Source organism: Aulonocara sp. 'chitande type north' Nkhata Bay, linkage group LG18 (assembly GCF_057382095.1).
Source record: "Aulonocara sp. 'chitande type north' Nkhata Bay isolate Kocher_YH1m ecotype deep benthic linkage group LG18, A_spYH_male_GT1.1, whole genome shotgun sequence".
In the NCBI taxonomy this organism is placed as follows: domain Eukaryota; kingdom Metazoa; phylum Chordata; class Actinopteri; order Cichliformes; family Cichlidae; genus Aulonocara; species Aulonocara sp. 'chitande type north' Nkhata Bay.
This window is the reverse complement of record NC_141361.1, coordinates 23552839-23570340: the sequence shown is the minus strand read 5'-3', so window position 1 is coordinate 23570340 and position 17502 is coordinate 23552839. Positions and strand designations below refer to the sequence as shown.

Genomic DNA, 17502 nt, shown 5'->3' with positions numbered 1-17502 from the left:
AAACGACGGTGCCATTACTTATCATCCATGTTCCAGCTGCGCCCGTGTGGCTCACTGATGGGTTTTAGACAGTGCAGCAACATTAAGCATACACACTCAGGTACTATGCTTATATCCTTGTTGCACCTCCTGCTGTTATACTCTTCCACGACAGCTCAACATTCACCAAATTCTCTATGAATTTGGAAATTTTGTTCATTCCTCAGACAGCCATCAAGCAGTCTGACCCTGCTGTAAGCCTGTGATATCTGCTGCAAGCCTTCAAGCATTTGAATGCTAATGCAAAATATTGATTTTCCTCTCTAAAAATCTGTCCATTTCCTTCCCTTTCTTCCTCTAATTATTCCTGCCCATGCTCCCGTTTCACTGGAAGCAGCAAACCTGACAGGTAAGATTAAACCAATGTCAAGCTCTTTGTACATTTTAACCCACAGTAATTACAAGATACCAGATGCTGTACAAAGAACTTGTACAAGGACTTAAACACTGTATCTGTTAATGCTGTGTTTACGCGAATCAAGCGGCCATGCTAATGACGTGTCAGTACCGAGCCTGCTTTCCTGTCCCCGGTTTGTTTGCATGTGCTAATTGCTCTTTTGACTCACTGGTGTTTCAGCAGTAAGCGCAAAGACTCTGAACCTGGAACCAAGAGCCTTTTGAGCAACGCCGAGATGATGGCCCATCACCCGACCGATCCCGTGGAGATGAGACGCATCAACTTCCAGACTCCCGGTAGGCAGCGTGCGCCTCCACGGGCACCTGAAGAAACACTTTTTGTTCTGAACGATAAAATCTACTTTTGATTGCTCATCGTTTGAAAATGAAATATTCATGCCGGCAGTTTTATTCCTGGTAGAAACCCACAGACGAGATTGAGAAAGTTTTCCTCCTCATCACAGCCAACACATACCTGGCAGCTTCTAGTCGTTTCTGAGATCAAAATGGCTTCTACCCAGGTAGTACAGTCACTGCTTAGTCACGGCTGAGTCATCACGGTGTGACAAAATCTGATTATCTCCGCTCGCCCACAATCCACATGCCAAGCTGCAGAAAGTAGCATCAGAACAAACAGAAATGACAGAAATCTGCCTTATCAATCTTGAATGTTTAGAGCTCAGAGCGGATTCTCAGAAGTTATGCTGTGGGTTAACAGTGATCATTTGTAAAGCAATTGGCTCTCTTCTCGCCAGCATAACCAACCAAAGCCTCACTTTGAAGTAAATACACAGATTTTGCTGCTTCCCACCCCCTACCGAGCGAGATCTAACAACACAGCTGCTTCGGTCGAGGCAACGGGCCAATGAGGCTTCGCTTTCACTTCTTCCCGTTCAGTTAGCACCATCCTAATAACACATGACCTGAAGGAATTTAATCACCGCTCTCTGTGTATTTTTTGTGGTTGCAATTTATAGAAGCGTTTCGGGGTCCTTGTTGAAAAAGGTGGCGAGATGTGTCACCACAGAGAAAGGTCACCTGCCAGGATATTAAAGGGCAAATGAGAAAGATTTTTATTTAATCAATAGATAAAGGTCTAAAGTTTCTTTTTTTCCCCACATGTTCCTGGGAAGCAAAGAATCCCCCTCCCCACACACACACACACTCTCACACATACAGAAGAAAGCACTTCAGAGCTTCTTTCATCATGAGAATTTTTCATGCTCGCGTGGCAGCAACCTTGACGCTCCCTCCTCGCCCACTTCTTCTCCCCTGAGATTTGTGCTTTTGAGATGCTGAAATTTGTTTCCAACAAAACCGGCCGATCCTATCTGAGGTCATTCCGGTCCCGACTTGAACGTTTTGTCGTGCTTACCTGCGGGTGCTGCAGTGCCTGCCTTTAGAGAAAAATCAGCGTTGATGTGAGCACGTGTTTGACGGCTGTAGCAGCACAGCGTGTCAAATGCTTTTCATAGTGCATCTGCGTGCATTATAAATCACCCAAACATCGAAAATGCGTTCTGGAATCTGGCATTGTGAAATCTGTTTATTGCACACAGAGTTTGTGTTAGTTTGATTTATTGTTGAAAGTGTTTGCCTTTTGAATGGGGAATAGATTGCTATAGCTTCTCTAACGACTGTACGAGGCAGAGGTTGCTTCCTTTGTGTGCATCCGTGCGCGCGCGCGTGTGTGTGTGTGTGTGTGTGTGTGTGTGTGTGCGTGCGTGCGTGCGTGCGTGCACCGCCCTCCTAATTAGTGTTCTGTCTGTGTTTGTTTTCTCTGAGTCGCTGCTCCTCTGATCACAGAGAAAGCAATTTATCAAAGAAAAACAATTTACAAACAAACAAACCTCGCCTCACTTTGTCCGCGCACATGGATCAAAATTGATTTTCTGCCTCAGCGTGTTCCTTAATGATATGTGATGTTGTCTGATTGTATAATTATCGTCGCATCTTTGCATATGAGTGATGTCGAGCGGCGGCAATTTAGGTCGCTGAGCTGAAGTCTGCGTGACCTCTGACCCTCATTGTAACGCAGGAATGATGAGCCATCCTCCCATCCCCATCAGCGAGCTGGCTGAGCACATAGAGCTGCTGAAAGCCAACGACAACCTGAGACTCTCCCAGGAGTACGAGGTGAGAAATACTGTATATTATCATTCCATATAATAAATAGATACCATCCTGTTATTTGGCGATGTTAAGCCTGTTAAGCCTTCATAAAACAAGTGTTACTTAACATTTGTTTACCTGCGTGCAGGCTGCTTGTTCATGATTTATTCAGCAGCGCAATTTATTGCTGTAACTCGTCTACATTACAGAGTGCTCTCTTTCCATTATCCTCAAATGCACCACTAAATATATGCCAGCACACGCTATTAATGCACGTATTTTGTTGCTCTCTCGCAGTCAATCGACCCGAGTCAGCAGTTCACCTGGGAACACTCCAATCTGGAAGTTAACAAGCCCAAAAACCGCTACGCCAACGTCATAGCGTACGACCACACCAGAGTCATCCTGTCTCCCATAGATGGTGAGGATTTGCTGGAAATGAATGTCAATTAAAGAAGATTGTGAGAGTTCCTAATGGAGGGGGCGGGGCATGTTTGAGCTGACGGGTGGGTGCATAGCACACAAAGAGTTGGTATGGGGAGAGTGATGCGAGAGCTACATGATAGATGAAATCTGAATTTGCGAACAGTGCTGAGACCAACTGTGTGCAGTGGCATGAGACTGACAAACAGCGTGAGTGCATCCAAGTGCAGCCCGCTCTCCTCCAGAACAAGGAGGAGGGGAATGGTTTTGATCTGGAGCTCATGAATTTACACCGACAGATTCTTGTTTGTTTGCTGTCGTCCACTAGTCATCCAGCAGCCTGTCTGCTGGAAGCCACGGCTGTCAGAAACAAACAGTTCGTTAGGCTGTTGGATGTCATACACGGGGGTTAATTTATTGTGCCACTTGCGCAGATTGCAGTTTAGCAAGAGACTCAGAAGTGTCTCGCTTGCAGGTATCCTGGGGAGCGACTACATCAACGCCAACTACATTGATGGCTACAGGAAGCAGAATGCCTACATCGCGACGCAGGGGCCGCTGCCAGAGACGTTCGGGGACTTTTGGAGGATGGTGTGGGAGCAACGGGCTGCTTCTGTCGTCATGATGACACGCCTGGAGGAGAAGTCACGGGTAAGAAAGCAAGACCTTACCCACTGACCCACATCTGCAATTTCAATTATCCAGAGTCATACTGCATACATGAAACTGAAGAAGAACGTCGCTTTTCTTCTGAGAACTGCAGTACCGATGAGGCTAATGCTTTTCTTCGATCCTCGCAGATCAAGTGCGATCAGTACTGGCCGAGTCGTGGCACGGAGACATACGGGATGATCCAGGCCACGCTGCTGGACACAATGGAGCTGGCCACTTTCTGTGTTCGCACCTTCTCCCTGCATAAGGTACATTATTTCACGCCTCCTGTTCCACCTGTGTGCCCCTCGATTCACTTCTCTGCCCTCACCTCCCTTAAGTTTACGGACATATCCACAGAGAACAGCTTTGATCTCTTGAACTTACAATTTGGAAGCAGGAGCAACTGAAGTAATCATGAGCGAGCAGCGCGTGTGGACACAGAGGATAATAGATTAGTCTGGGCTTCGTGGAGTGTTCAAACCAGGCCAGCCTCCCTGTGTCAGGGACTGTGATTTGATCTCTGTTGGAGGCAGAGCAATTTCTTGTGGCACAGGGCTAATCTAGGACCGTCAGACTGGCGCGTCTCTCTCTGGCCTACTTACAAACAGAAACTAGGCCAGCTGTAGTTTCCAAGTAATACTCCACCTCTCGAAATATTTGTTTATGTGTTGTAAAATGTTGCGTTAGATTAACAAATGACGAAGAGAATAATAATAGTAGGCTGAAGTACTTTTATGTACGAATAGCTTCTTTCAGCTGCTCACCTTTTTTACAGCGGATGTCCTTACCCAGCCAGCCCCCTTATGTTAGGCTGGGGACCAACAGTGGGAGCAATAGATGTGTATCCTGCATCATCATAATAATGTTGGTCCAGCATCAGCATTGCAGCTGACAAATCGCATTGTTGTGATGTCATAGCTTTGCAATGTGGAGTCGAAAAAACCCCACTCTCTTAATATAAAACTCTTTTGGATCAAATAGTTGGTATTTCAATAGTTTTCTATACAACATGGTAAACGTATGATTAAACTGAGGTTTGTTGTTAGCCACATTTAGCTTACTAATCTTGGTTTGGTAGTGATAGTTTTTAATAGCATTAGCTAATGTCTTGGCTAATGCTAACTGAATACTCATACAATATTGTTGTGATGATGTAGGAATAACACCAATACTGGGTTATCAGATTGTGTGTACACTAGCAGTCCTCTTTTTGATATTGGGGTTGTGCTTTTCTCTTTCCCCTGTGAGCTAAAGACATTTTGTGATGTTTTGTAGCTATCCATACATAAAAAAGTTAGCAAACATGCTAACTCCTACATATCAAAATAACCCTTTGTTTCTTGTTTTCAGTTCAATTATTTTGAGTAAATTCTTTTCGTCTTAAGACCAGTGGTCAGTTTTGTGTTTTTAAATGCAGATCCCTGTGAACTTTGATTACGCATTAAATAATTTGCATGAATGAAAACATGTATAAATTTACATTAATTTTAGAGGAAATTTCTGGGATCAAGATTTAATCCGTGTTTGTTTTTAAATTACATTCCTACCAAAATAAGAAACTGGTAGGTTTATGAATTTTATTAAGCATCTGATTTCTTTGCTTCATTTGCATTCGGCTTTGTATCTATTGCATCTTATTATAGTCATAGTTTAATGTGTATACACACCTTACTCAGTTTCCACTTTTTCTAACACATCAAATATTCTATCTGTCTTAAAACTGATTATTTGGTATATTTGCTAAAAGTCTGACTAGTCCCGTTATAGCCACTAAGTTAAAAACATTATCTTTCCTATTTGGTTTAAATTCTGTATCCTGTGAGATTTCTCTCAAATAAAATCATTCCACTTTTCTTTCTGCATTGCTCTACAAATCCTCCTCCAGGTTTTAACTGTACTATTGACACACTCATTTTATTCCCAAAGGAAATTATTGAACCATTTCATTCCTAAGCTCAAGATGGTTTTTGGAACACACACTTGCAATAATAGATAATTAATCTTGTCAAAGATGGTTAAATTTAACAACTTCCACCTCTTTTGTTTAATCAACTTTTTTTATAAGAGTCTGTGCTAATGAAGCTTACAAATGTCGCCATACAAGTTGTTTTGGCTTAAGTGACACTAACCTCAGTTTTTCTCACATGTTTCTCACATCAGAGTGGAAGCAGCGAAAGGCGAGAGGTGCGTCAGTTCCAGTTCACAGCCTGGCCCGATCACGGCGTGCCAGAGTATCCCACCCCCTTCCTCAACTTCCTACGCAGAGTCAAAGCCTGCAACCCCCCTGATGCTGGACCTATCATTGCTCACTGCAGGTATGCTCACACCCACATTTAATCTATCTTGGAGATAAATAGGATCAATGCGGCTTTCATCATGACTGTGAAGCTTTATTGAGGGAGCGTTTAACTTGGAAAAATGACTGGGAAAGTGGCTGATTTGCTACGCTAATTTCATCTGAAGGTAACAATATCCGACCCTTGCGGAGCTCACTAAATTTCACAGCTGTTTGATCTGCAAAAAACTGAAGAGATTGAAAATTGCATTTTCACTGGTTGGTTATGCTGGGAACTGTTTCTTGGCTGAGTACAGAAAATTCCTTAACTCTCCAGCGGTCAACAGAAATAGTGTGAGAGGACTTGCTATCATTGCGTAGGATGCAATGTAGCCACTGGAAAAATACAGTTTGTCCTGTTCATTCTTTATATTTTTAGTAGATTATATCATTTCGGCTAATTTTTTATTCCCAGTCTTTGGGCCAAGCATCAGCTATTTTTACATTTGACCTGAACTTCTGAAAAGACCCATAAAAACATTGTAATCTTTAAAGAAATCTTACTGAAGAAAATATCAGTATATAAGACGTCTTTCCTCCTCCTATGTCAGTGCCGGTGTTGGTCGCACTGGCTGTTTCATTGTCATCGACGCCATGCTAGAGCGCATCCGACACGAGCGCACTGTGGACATCTACGGTCACGTGACCCTGATGCGCTCACAGAGGAACTACATGGTGCAAACGGAGGACCAGTACAGCTTCATCCACGAGGCCCTTCTGGAGGCTGTGGCATGCGGAAACACTGAAGTGGCTGCCAGGAGTCTCTACTCCTACATGCAGAAGCTGTCCAAGGTGGAGAGCGGAGAGCATGTGATTGGCATGGAGCTGGAGTTTAAGGTGAGAGTGGAGGCAGTGGAGCTGGAAACCATTTAAATGAAATGGAAGGCAAGCAGATTTGACGTCTGATATTTGTTTGAGATGTAGAAAATATTGGCAACATTGTCTCCAAATTTCAAAAAAGAAGTGCCCATTTGAAATAATTGGTTTGATAGTGTCTGTGAGTTGTAAACCTTTAAGCTAGACGTGATCTTTGCCTCACAGGTTGGTTTAGTATAGAAAATATTGTTAAAGGCCCAATGATGATATAACACCCATATCTTTGTGATAAAAATAAAAAAGATAATTAGAGCCTGTACTATTTTCAATTTATTAAGTAGTTAAGATAACTCTTGGCTTGTTCCAGTTTCTCAGCTATGACTACATGAATTTATGCTGTTGTTTTACTTTTTGGCAGCAAACTGATTGTTTTGTGTGTTTGGGCTGTTGTTAAACAGTTATTGGATTAAATAATCAATTAAATAATCAGAAAGATGATTTAAGAGTGATTTGAAAAACATTTACTTGATTCATATACTTAAAGATACAGTGTGGAAAATGTCACCAGCAGATGTCAGTAGAGGGTAGATTTCTTACCCCTCTCAATTCAAGTGCATGATTCTATCCATGATGCCCACAGTAGGAAAAAAATTACTGACTGCGCATTTAAAAGAATATAAACACTTTCCTTCATTTTCTCTCCACCCAGCGCCTGGCTAACACCAAAGCCCACACGTCCAGGTTCGTCACAGCCAACCTGCCTTGCAACAAATTCAAGAACCGACTAGTTAACATCATGCCCTATGAAACCACTCGCGTGTGCCTCCAGCCCATCAGAGGACTGGAGGGGTCCGACTACATCAACGCCAGCTACATAGACGGTTACAGGTATGTTTTCGTCCTGCAAACGCTAATATGACCTGACCTCCTCCCTCCGCTGCGGTCCTCTTATGATGGTTTGATGAGTGAATGGACTGGATAGCTTTTCACCACATTGCTCTCACCTGTCACTTCCTGTCAGATCTGTCATTACTGTGTACATGTTGCCACTATTTGTCTTGCTGCATGGCACTCATTTTGGTCCAGTGAAGACTTTCTGATGATTCAGGCATTCAGAGTCATTGTACACACATGTTGTGACTGTTGCTTTTCTTGCCTGCAGCCTGACCCCCTTTTAAGTCTGATTCTTGACAGATGAAGAAACAAGGAGGGAAAAGGAGGTGACAACATAATGTGTGTTTGTGTGCGTTTGTGTGTAGGCAGCAGAGAGGCTACATTGCCACCCAGGGTCCACTGGCTGAGACTACAGAGGACTTCTGGAGAATGCTGTGGGAACACAACTCCACTATAGTAGTTATGCTCACTAAGCTGAGAGAAATGGGACGGGTATGGACAAAATACACAAAGCTAAATAAACAACAGGTCTTGTAACATTGCAGCCCTCTTGCATATGATTACTGAAGACTTCTTATGTGTTCTGCTCTGACAGGAGAAGTGTCACCAGTACTGGCCCGCTGAGCGCTCAGCAAGGTATCAGTACTTTGTGGTGGACCCCATGGCGGAGTACAACATGCCTCAGTACATCCTCCGAGAGTTCAAAGTTACAGATGCCAGGGTTGGTTCATGCTTTGCTTAAAGTGTCCTCTTGCATGTTGCATTCAGAAAACGGTGTAACATCACACTCTGAGGTTATTCAGGAGTATTTTGTCAGTGCTGTTAGCAGGCAGTGGCGCACTATCGACCTGTAGTGTGTGCTGGTTAGTGTGTGTTTTCTATGTGAATGTGTGTAACACAGCAGGTTCAAGATATTGACAGACTCCTATGGATCACTCATTCAACCATGCTGTCTCCAGATTACCTTGACATTGTGTGTGTGTGTGTGTGTGTGTGTGTGTGTGTGTGTGTGTGTGTGTGTGTGTGTGTGTGTGTGTGTGTGTGTGTATTCACACACACACACACACACACACGCACACACACACACACACACACACACACACACACACACGTGTCAGTCATACATAAATCCAGTTAAGCCTGTCCTGCCCCGACGCCACATTGACAGATGCTCTATTGATCTCCATTAAAGGGGAGTCAGAAAGGCTGAGCAGAAGAGAAAAGATGTAATTGCCTTCTGAGAGGCTGACAATAGCAGACGCACTGACGTTACAGCTTTAAGTTAACCACAACCACTGATCCAGGATCAGATAACAGTAATCATTAGAAGGAAGAGAGGATATTGCCTGGCAGTCTCACTCCTCGGTCAATACAGCGAGAGGAAGCTTTGTAAATAATCATTTCGAAATAATCACCTTGCATGAAGACCAACTGCACATTCAAGGACAAGCGTCTGAATATGTGAGAAAGACATCAGATAGATGTTCACATCCATATAGTGTGCAGGTTATTGTTTTAACTGATTCTTCGCTCCCCCAGGACGGCCAGTCACGAACAGTGCGTCAGTTCCAGTTCACTGATTGGCCAGAGCAAGGTGTGCCCAAATCTGGGGAGGGCTTCATCGATTTCATTGGCCAAGTGCACAAAACCAAGGAGCAGTTTGGCCAGGATGGACCAATCTGCGTTCACTGCAGGTAAGCACCGGACTTTATATTAGACAACTCGTCATTGGTAATTAAATCACAGTTTAATGTGACTCTCGCCTTTGTAATAACAGTAGTGTGTGTGAGAATCCAGCACACTGTTGATCTGACACACTACATACTCTAGTAAAATTGTTTTCCTTTGTGGCTGCAGTGCCGGCGTGGGGCGGACAGGTGTCTTTATCACTCTGAGCATTGTCTTGGAGCGGATGCGTTACGAAGGGGCGGTAGACATCTTCCAAACTGTCAAAATGCTGCGGACACAGAGACCAGCCATGGTGCAGACTGAGGTAAACACACACTCATTAACCAGGGCAGAGACAGTGAAGTAGAGCGCTGCATTAATGAGAATGGTGGTATTTGACATTTAGCTTATTGTTTATTTTAACTATTTGGTGATTAAAGGAAAATCTCTCTATTAAAGTCTTTTTGTAAAGAATAATGTGGATTAAGAAACCATTAGATTCATATTATCACCAAGCGTTTAAAATTCACCCAAAGTATCAGAGATGGAAATGTTAACCACATAAACGAGATCATAATTCCACTGGTTGTGTATGTATTTGCAGTCAGATCTGGGAAAAGAACAGAAATGTCACTAGCATAAGAGTTTAGAATTATATTCATTATCTGCCCAAGAAGCTAAAGTGCTTCGCAGCTTGGCATGCTGAACTGTACTGCATATTTTTAATCCATGCTACAATAACACAGGCAAAGCCTTAATGTCATTTAGGCAGCGCTAGCTATTGATGAGCAGTCCCACCCACATCAATATACATTTGCATTAGCATAAGTAGGACACTGAAAGGAGGAAATAGCCCCCAGAGTGTGAATTTTTCATTGTAAACTGTAACAGCAACACACACAAGCTGGTGGAGCACTTTGTAACAGTGTCATGTTATATTCTATATACAGAAGCAAGGTATGCACATGGTTTAATTCATAGTTTTATTTGCATAAACATGTGAACGCATATTTGATAAAGTGCTGTGCTTTACACTATGCACTAGTGCACTGTTTTACTATATGTAAAAATTAGAGATGGCACGATACCACTTTTTTATGTCCGATACCGATATCATAAATTTGGATATCTGCCGATATGATATGAATCCGATATAGTGTTTTTAATCAATAAAACTGTTTTTTTTTTTATATCTTGCTGCATTTTGTATAAGTTCATACTCAAGTTTTAAAAAACAAGAGACTGAAGCTATTCTGTTATACCTGTATGCAAAAAATACACTGCAACCAAAATATTTCATAGTTCAGCAAAACTGATCAATCTAATGAACTTAAACCTGCTCCATCCTTCCTATTCTGGTATTTTAAAGAGTAAGCAACCTAACTAACAGGGTTGAAAACTCCCAGCAAAAAAAAAAAAGAAAAAGAGAAAGGGAACCCTCCACCCTCCACCTCATGATGCTTAATGATGCATAATCAACTTTAATTTGATGCAGTGTGAAGAAAAATGCACAGAAATCAATTATTTTTCTACAGTATTTAAATAGATTCAACATCTTTCTTCAACAGAATTGCAGACTGCACAGATGGTATCTTCCCAAAGGAAAAAGTAGTATAGCTTACTAGGGTATATATATTAGACTTAATAGTCACTATATACAGTAATGGACTTCTATATATTTCACATCAGATTAAAACTTTGGGTGTAAGATTCAGATAATTATTTATTAAAAGCTAGACATTTTAAATGAGAATAAGAAAGAAAAGTATGTCTTTGTGCCCCCTTTTCCCTGTTAATGCCCCTGGCTAAACTTTGCCAGGGGGGCCCCTGCACAGTTACCAGCCGTCAGCTGCGTAGAAAAGGATCCTGGTGTAGAAAGTAATATTAAATACATTCTAACAACAGATTATCAAGCTTAAACGTGCTGCTGTTGTTCAGCCGCTGGTTTCCTCTTTCTGGCGCAAAGTGGGCAATAAACAAACAAGTGAGAAAAGCCGATCAGCTGATCATTGATCAGTTTCAGGATTGAAGTAGCAACAGGAGAGGGAGGGAGAGAGAGGCAGTCGCTCCATATATCGGTGGTTAAGCTTAACGCTGGAATGCTTTACAAACATTCAGAGATGAACTTACACACTTGTTTTACTTCTCTCGGAGATGAGATGAGGCTCCAAATGCTCAACCAGACCGTCGACAGGTCTCGCGCCACAGCCACTCTATCACCTGACGCATACTGCTCCAACGTGCTACGGTTATGAGCCGAGTTACGTTTTGTGAGGTGCTTTTTTGATATTTAATGGATCGGATTACATTTTTTTATTTCTCTCCGATATCCGATCTAGTAATTTAGGTCAGTATCGGACCGATGCCGATACGTAATATCAGATCGGTTTATCTCTAGTAAAAATCTGACTTTTTCATGTTAATTGTAAGGAATTAATGAAAATATATTTCTAAGTGTGCTCGAGTGCTAAATGCATATTCATAAGTATACAGCATTGTGCAAAGGTCTTGAACCACCTGATTTCTCTATGAGCAACAGTTCTCCTGGCTTTCTGCTGATCTTTTAAAGATTTTCTTTGGACATTTGCTGCTTTTTCACTCATTTTCAGGCCAGTCTTTTTACCTGAACTGAGCAGTGTTTTTCATTTGTTCCTAAGCCACTCAACACTGACCTATGAATCATTTGAGAAACATGAATGAAAAAAAGCATATACCTCAAGGGAGAAGCCACTGTTGTGTCTATACATAACAGAAACCTTAGCTAAGAGCCAGTTTTAAAGTATCTGTAAGCACTTTGTTACTAGCAGCTTGTTGTAAAGCCACAGGCTTGGTTTGGAACTGCATTTCTTCCAAATATATGACACTCTGTTTATGGGAAATATATTTTTCCCTTATTTGTACTTGTGTTTTTCACACAGGACGAGTACCAGTTCTGCTACCAGGCTGCTCTCGAGTACCTGGGTAGCTTTGACCACTATGCAACGTAAGAGAACAGACAACCATCCATCCATCTTTCTGCTTTGAGGTCCACAAACAAAACCAACCGAGTGAGCCAACAGAAAGACGGCGTGAGATAAACGTGAACATTGAACCTTTTCCGGGAGCGAGATTCAAATTCTGCACCAACGAGGACAAAAAGCAACAAAAACAGCAACAAGAAAATCTCTGTCTAACAGCGTCTCAGCAGGAGTTTCCCTGAGGAGCTGCTGGGTGTGGAGACTATCCATGTGTAATCCATATACTTACCTCAGTGTTCCAGTGTGAAGGACGTATAATACATGTGTGTTGTGGTCAGCTATCTCCAATATGAACCAGTGAAATACAAATGGCTTCTGAACAGGAATTATGATACTCTATGTGTATAAAACAAACAAACAAACAAACAAAGATTTTAAAAAAACTAAACAAAAAAAACACAAGAGCCTGGATATTTGCTGCACCCTAAATGGGCTTTTTATCCTCAACTTTGTATCTATTGGTTTGATGTACTAAAGGGGTTACAAAGTGCAAAGGTGAACGTTTCTATGTGTCTGTGAGTCTATTTCTAAGGTGTCTACTGCTACCATCAGTAGTCCTGCCTGTAGTTTGACTAGGTCGTGGCTCAGCAGAAGCCTTCAGTATGGACTCACCACCCCGAGGACTGTTGGAGAAGCATGTGGATGATCATTTACCTGATGCACAGTGCCAAGAGAAACCATGCAGCGTGAACATAAACTGTGGCCTAAAAGGAGAGGTGACTCCTTCTTTCATCCAGCATAACATAATCAGACTAGAGACCGCTCCTTAAAAAAAAACACAACACAATAACAAGGATGAGTTGGCAGCCCCAAACAGCTGACCTCGAAACAGCGATTAAAACCTACTGCTTTCTTCACTCAACAAAGCTTGCTCGCTATTTGCTGTAGTCCTTGTTCATCTTCCAGCTCGGCTCCTCTTGATGTCAGTCCTATCGGTTCAGTTCAGCAGTGGCTTACTGAAGAGAGGCTTAATGAAAGAAAGAACTGAGCTCCAGTCAGTGTCTTTCTCTCTCTTGAGTTCAGAGAGCCATCTTTCTGTAGATTTTTCTGTTTTCACTGTATGTCTTTGCCTTACGTTGACTTTATTTTTTTTCTTGCGTCCTTCACATGCTGCTTCATGCTCGCGCAAACCGTGTTAAAGCTTTTATTGCCGTGCATTGTCTTCACTCGAGGATGAAAATTTTTTGTTTGGTTGGTTTTGTCCCGATCATCTTCCTCCACTGAAGTTCTCCTACTTGAATTTTGCCGCTTCTGCAGTTGAACCCTTGTGTTAATTGCTTTTCCTTGCTAAGGCTACCGTCAGTGAACGATTACAGGAAAAAATTCTAATTACATTCAAAGCTAGTAGTGAACCGCTCACTTTCAACAGTCCTCTGCCTCTATCCCATCCTCCTGTTAACCCTATTAAAAGTTTCTCTTTTCCTTAAACCCTTGTTGTACAGAACATGCTCAGCTTTACCGACTGATAGATCCCCGCCCTCCCCTTCCAATTAAGTATGACTGCACAACTCCTCGATATGGTTGTTTATCTTTTTCTGAATTTGAAATGTAGTCATGATTGGTCTCACGTGGTGATTAAACAGCACAGCGATGTTCCAATATAGCAGACATCTCGACCGAAATCACCGATTGTGTACATACAGTCTATCATTGGAGTCCTATACAGTACAGTTGCATAACGTCTGAGCACAAAATATAACGTGGGATTGGATGTGATGTAGTACTTATTGTCGCGAAAAAAGAAAAAAAAAAGAAAAAAGCCTTATTGTTATTGTTCACTTCGTCATATTTATTTCGTATGATTTTTTTTAAAGGATATTTATTATGACTGTTTTATTATTTTTTAAGTTTGTTTTTATTTATTTGGGATTTCTAGCAGTTCTATCCAATAAGACGATGTTTATTTGCTTCTTTGGCGAGCCATTGTTAAAGTATGATATTGTCACTTTTTTTATTTTGTCTTTAACCGTCCATTTTGGTGCTTTTTTTTTCTCCTTTTTTTTAAAAGAAAATTGCTTTATTGTTATAACGTATGCCCTCAGTGTAGGGTGCTATTTGATACTGATTACTGATGTCCAACTAGTCAGCTAGAGATGTACGTACAATAGAGGCAGGACTAGCTTCAGTTTACAGAGATGCCCTTTCGATGCTCTCCCTCGTTCAACCTCCATAGCTGGAGGTACGTTTCACCCCACCGTGATAGGTGTAAGGGCATCAGAGAAATTAGATATATAGAGCAGACTACAGGGCAGATCGGTGAAGACCTCCTGGCAAGCTGTTGGTGTTTAGTTTGCTTGAAAGCACATGGTAGCAAGTGTATTTTTGACAGAGAATGGATAAGAATTGCCTAGCTACACACTTTACACACCCTGAAAAGTTATTGTTTGAACCTGAAATTATTCTCATATGAACTCTATGTGTGGTCCATAAGTCTTGACAATGTTTGACATATATGAAATATGTTATTCCTTCGATTTCTAATGATTATTGTGTCAAGAGAAATATAAAAGGCACACGCGAAACATTATATGAAATGTGTTGAGGGAAAAGCTCTGGTGATGCCATACCCCTCACTTATGTACCTGTTCTTTCCTTTCGAACCATAGATGTAGATATTGTATCTCGACTTTGTATTAAAAGCAGGATGATTGGATATACAGCACAATGAGCTGCTTGATTCTTGTGGGGGGGGGGGGGGGGTAGCTCTTTGGTGTGATTCACTCTTCGATCACTAGATGGGGCCAAAGTCGCTGCACCTACTCTTCAGTAGTGCGCACACAAACAGAATCTGTTTGGATTCGGTTTAGCCTCCTTTTTCCACTCAAAATGTACAAAATTCTTTAGCTTCAGCTTTTACTAAAATCTTGAAAAATTGCAGGTGAGTTCTTGGTCTTGCAGGTACTTCTTGTGCTAATCAAGCAAAAAGCCCTGCCTGAATGTAAAAAGTGCAGATGGTTGACTGAAAATGTTGCCCTATCCAAACTGAGAGAAAGAGACGACCATTTACACTGATTGGTCACTTCATTAGTTCCACCTTCCTTGTGGTTGTTTAAACGATGATCAGTTGGTACAAAGGGCTCAAGTACTGTTGCCTTCCTATCAGCTCCAAACAATGTACTGATTCTTCTCTGACTTCTGACATCAACAAGGGATTTTGGCTCAGAGAACTGGAGCTCCCTTACTCGGTACTCTTGGTGTTTTTGTGGGAAAATCCCAGCAGATCAACAGTTGTTCTGCACTGGTGCCAGACAGACTGGTCCGCCACTTAAAATCAGCTCACTTCCCCATTCTGTTGCTCAGTCTGAGCTTCATGATCCCGTATGCACACCGAAATGCATCAAATTGCTGCCATGTGATTGGCTGATTAGATGTTTGTGTTAAAGAGCAGGTAAACCCAATAAAGTGGCCGGTGAACGTGTATGCACTTTCTAGTCTTACTAACCACTCAGAGGGTTTTCAGCAAAACAAAGAATATTCATGCATTCAGATACATATTCATGTAGCTCTTTATCTTACCTATAATAATGAATGCATGAGGCACAATTTGACGTTGACCAATATTCTTTGTTTTAGTCTACCTACCTCGTTCCTGAGCCTCGGCCACCTCTACATCTTCAGTATCGAGGTTTATTAATGAGTTTTTTCAAAGGATTAACTCTAAATATTAACAATAATTTTTTTTTAAACTTTGACTTTTGACTATTTAAGCTCAGCGACAAGTTTAAAATGTTATAATCCCAAGTTCACGTATCCATAAGGCTTTGACTCTATACAGTTCTAATACATTATATCTAATATATCATCTCTATAGCACAGTAGTGACGATGTTCATTATAAAAATCTATAACTGTTGTCACATCACAGGTTCCTTACTTGATAAAATTAAGTAGGCAAGTAAATTTTATTCCTATAGCACATGTAAAACCAAAGTGCCTTATACTAACATAACAAAGAATATTCAGGTTCGTGAAAAATGTATGCCACACACATTCACAATGTTTACATGGAATAACTTAACAACAACCAATCATCCAATCACCATTCCAGAAATCAGCAGTTTCTAAAAGTTTGACAGAAATGTTTGTTTTTCCAGAGTTTCAGTGTAACGACTGCAAAGGCACAAGCCCCGACCTCAGGATGATCAGGAGTGTTTGAGAATCAGATCTTAATGATTTAAACAATACATGGATGCCACAAATCTGTCACGTGCAGTAACAAGACCATTTAAACACAAACAATTAAATTGTTAAAAATAGAGATTTTGATGTGTCTGTTGGGAATTTAAACCAGCCTAATAATGAACAGAACTCCATTTCAGGTATTTTAAATGGAATTTTATTCAGTTAAAATTAAACTTTTAACATAAAAATTATATTTAAGATACCTCCACTTCTTCTAAATAGTCAAAAGTAAAAAAATTTCACATTACAAAAATGTCTTTCATCCCTCACCCCATCCATTTAAAGCCACCCGTCAAAAATATGGATTGAACAAACCAGAATTTATGGCAGATAGTGACGGAAACCAGGACTGGACAGACTACTTTCCTTTCATCAGGAATGTTGCTCCTCGGATTAGTGATAGGATCTGTTTTCAAAGCACATGCCATGCACAAAGAGATTATCAACTGCTGTTCACTAATGCTCACGAACTTGCCTGTCCTAGGCAGAGCTCTACACGTGTCTGACGTCTGGACTAAATCTGAAAAATCTGCCTGCCATCCTCATTGTTCCTGACTGTTATCGGTCTGATATGAACATCTGCTGCATCTTACACTGTTTCTTATCAGACGGGGCCAAATGTTAACTTACTATTTCTTTGAAATCTCTCTAAAAGCCAACCCCTCACTGCTGTTAAATGTTGCACAGAGGAACAGAAAGGGAAAGTCAAGAAATGCATTGTTCTGTCCATGAAAGGCACGTTTACATGCGCTTTCATGACTCCATGCTGGTGCACGTCCTTAATGAGATGTGTTAAAACACGTCAGGTATGTTACAAAATCAACATTATTTGCCTGTACACGGTTTTGTGCCCCAGTTGGTTCCACACCTACAGACAAGTCACAGCAGTCAGTGTGAAGCACCCGTGATGGTGTCAGCGTTAGGGCTGAAAAATTCCTATTATGTGAATTATTTAAACACATATGCT

At 41.4% G+C, this 17502-nt stretch overlaps 1 protein-coding gene across 3 annotated transcripts in view; it reads left to right on the top strand.

The window, feature by feature from the left end:
- ptprsb (protein tyrosine phosphatase receptor type Sb) overlaps window positions 1–15007 on the top strand; it is a 73297-nt gene extending 58290 nt beyond the window's left edge. For all 3 annotated transcript variants that reach the window (XM_086271154.1, XM_086271155.1, XM_086271156.1), the window contains 13 exons: window positions 620–732; window positions 2474–2571; window positions 2845–2968; window positions 3446–3621; window positions 3771–3890; window positions 5785–5939; window positions 6511–6796; window positions 7485–7663; window positions 8035–8161; window positions 8265–8390; window positions 9209–9363; window positions 9527–9662; window positions 12256–15007. In XM_086271154.1, the coding sequence (XP_086127280.1) occupies window positions 620–732; window positions 2474–2571; window positions 2845–2968; window positions 3446–3621; window positions 3771–3890; window positions 5785–5939; window positions 6511–6796; window positions 7485–7663; window positions 8035–8161; window positions 8265–8390; window positions 9209–9363; window positions 9527–9662; window positions 12256–12324 (1864 nt within the window). In that variant the 3' untranslated portion in view covers window positions 12325–15007. The remainder of the gene's footprint in view (window positions 1–619; window positions 733–2473; window positions 2572–2844; window positions 2969–3445; window positions 3622–3770; window positions 3891–5784; window positions 5940–6510; window positions 6797–7484; window positions 7664–8034; window positions 8162–8264; window positions 8391–9208; window positions 9364–9526; window positions 9663–12255) is intronic.
- Window positions 15008–17502: the final 2495 nt, after the last annotated feature.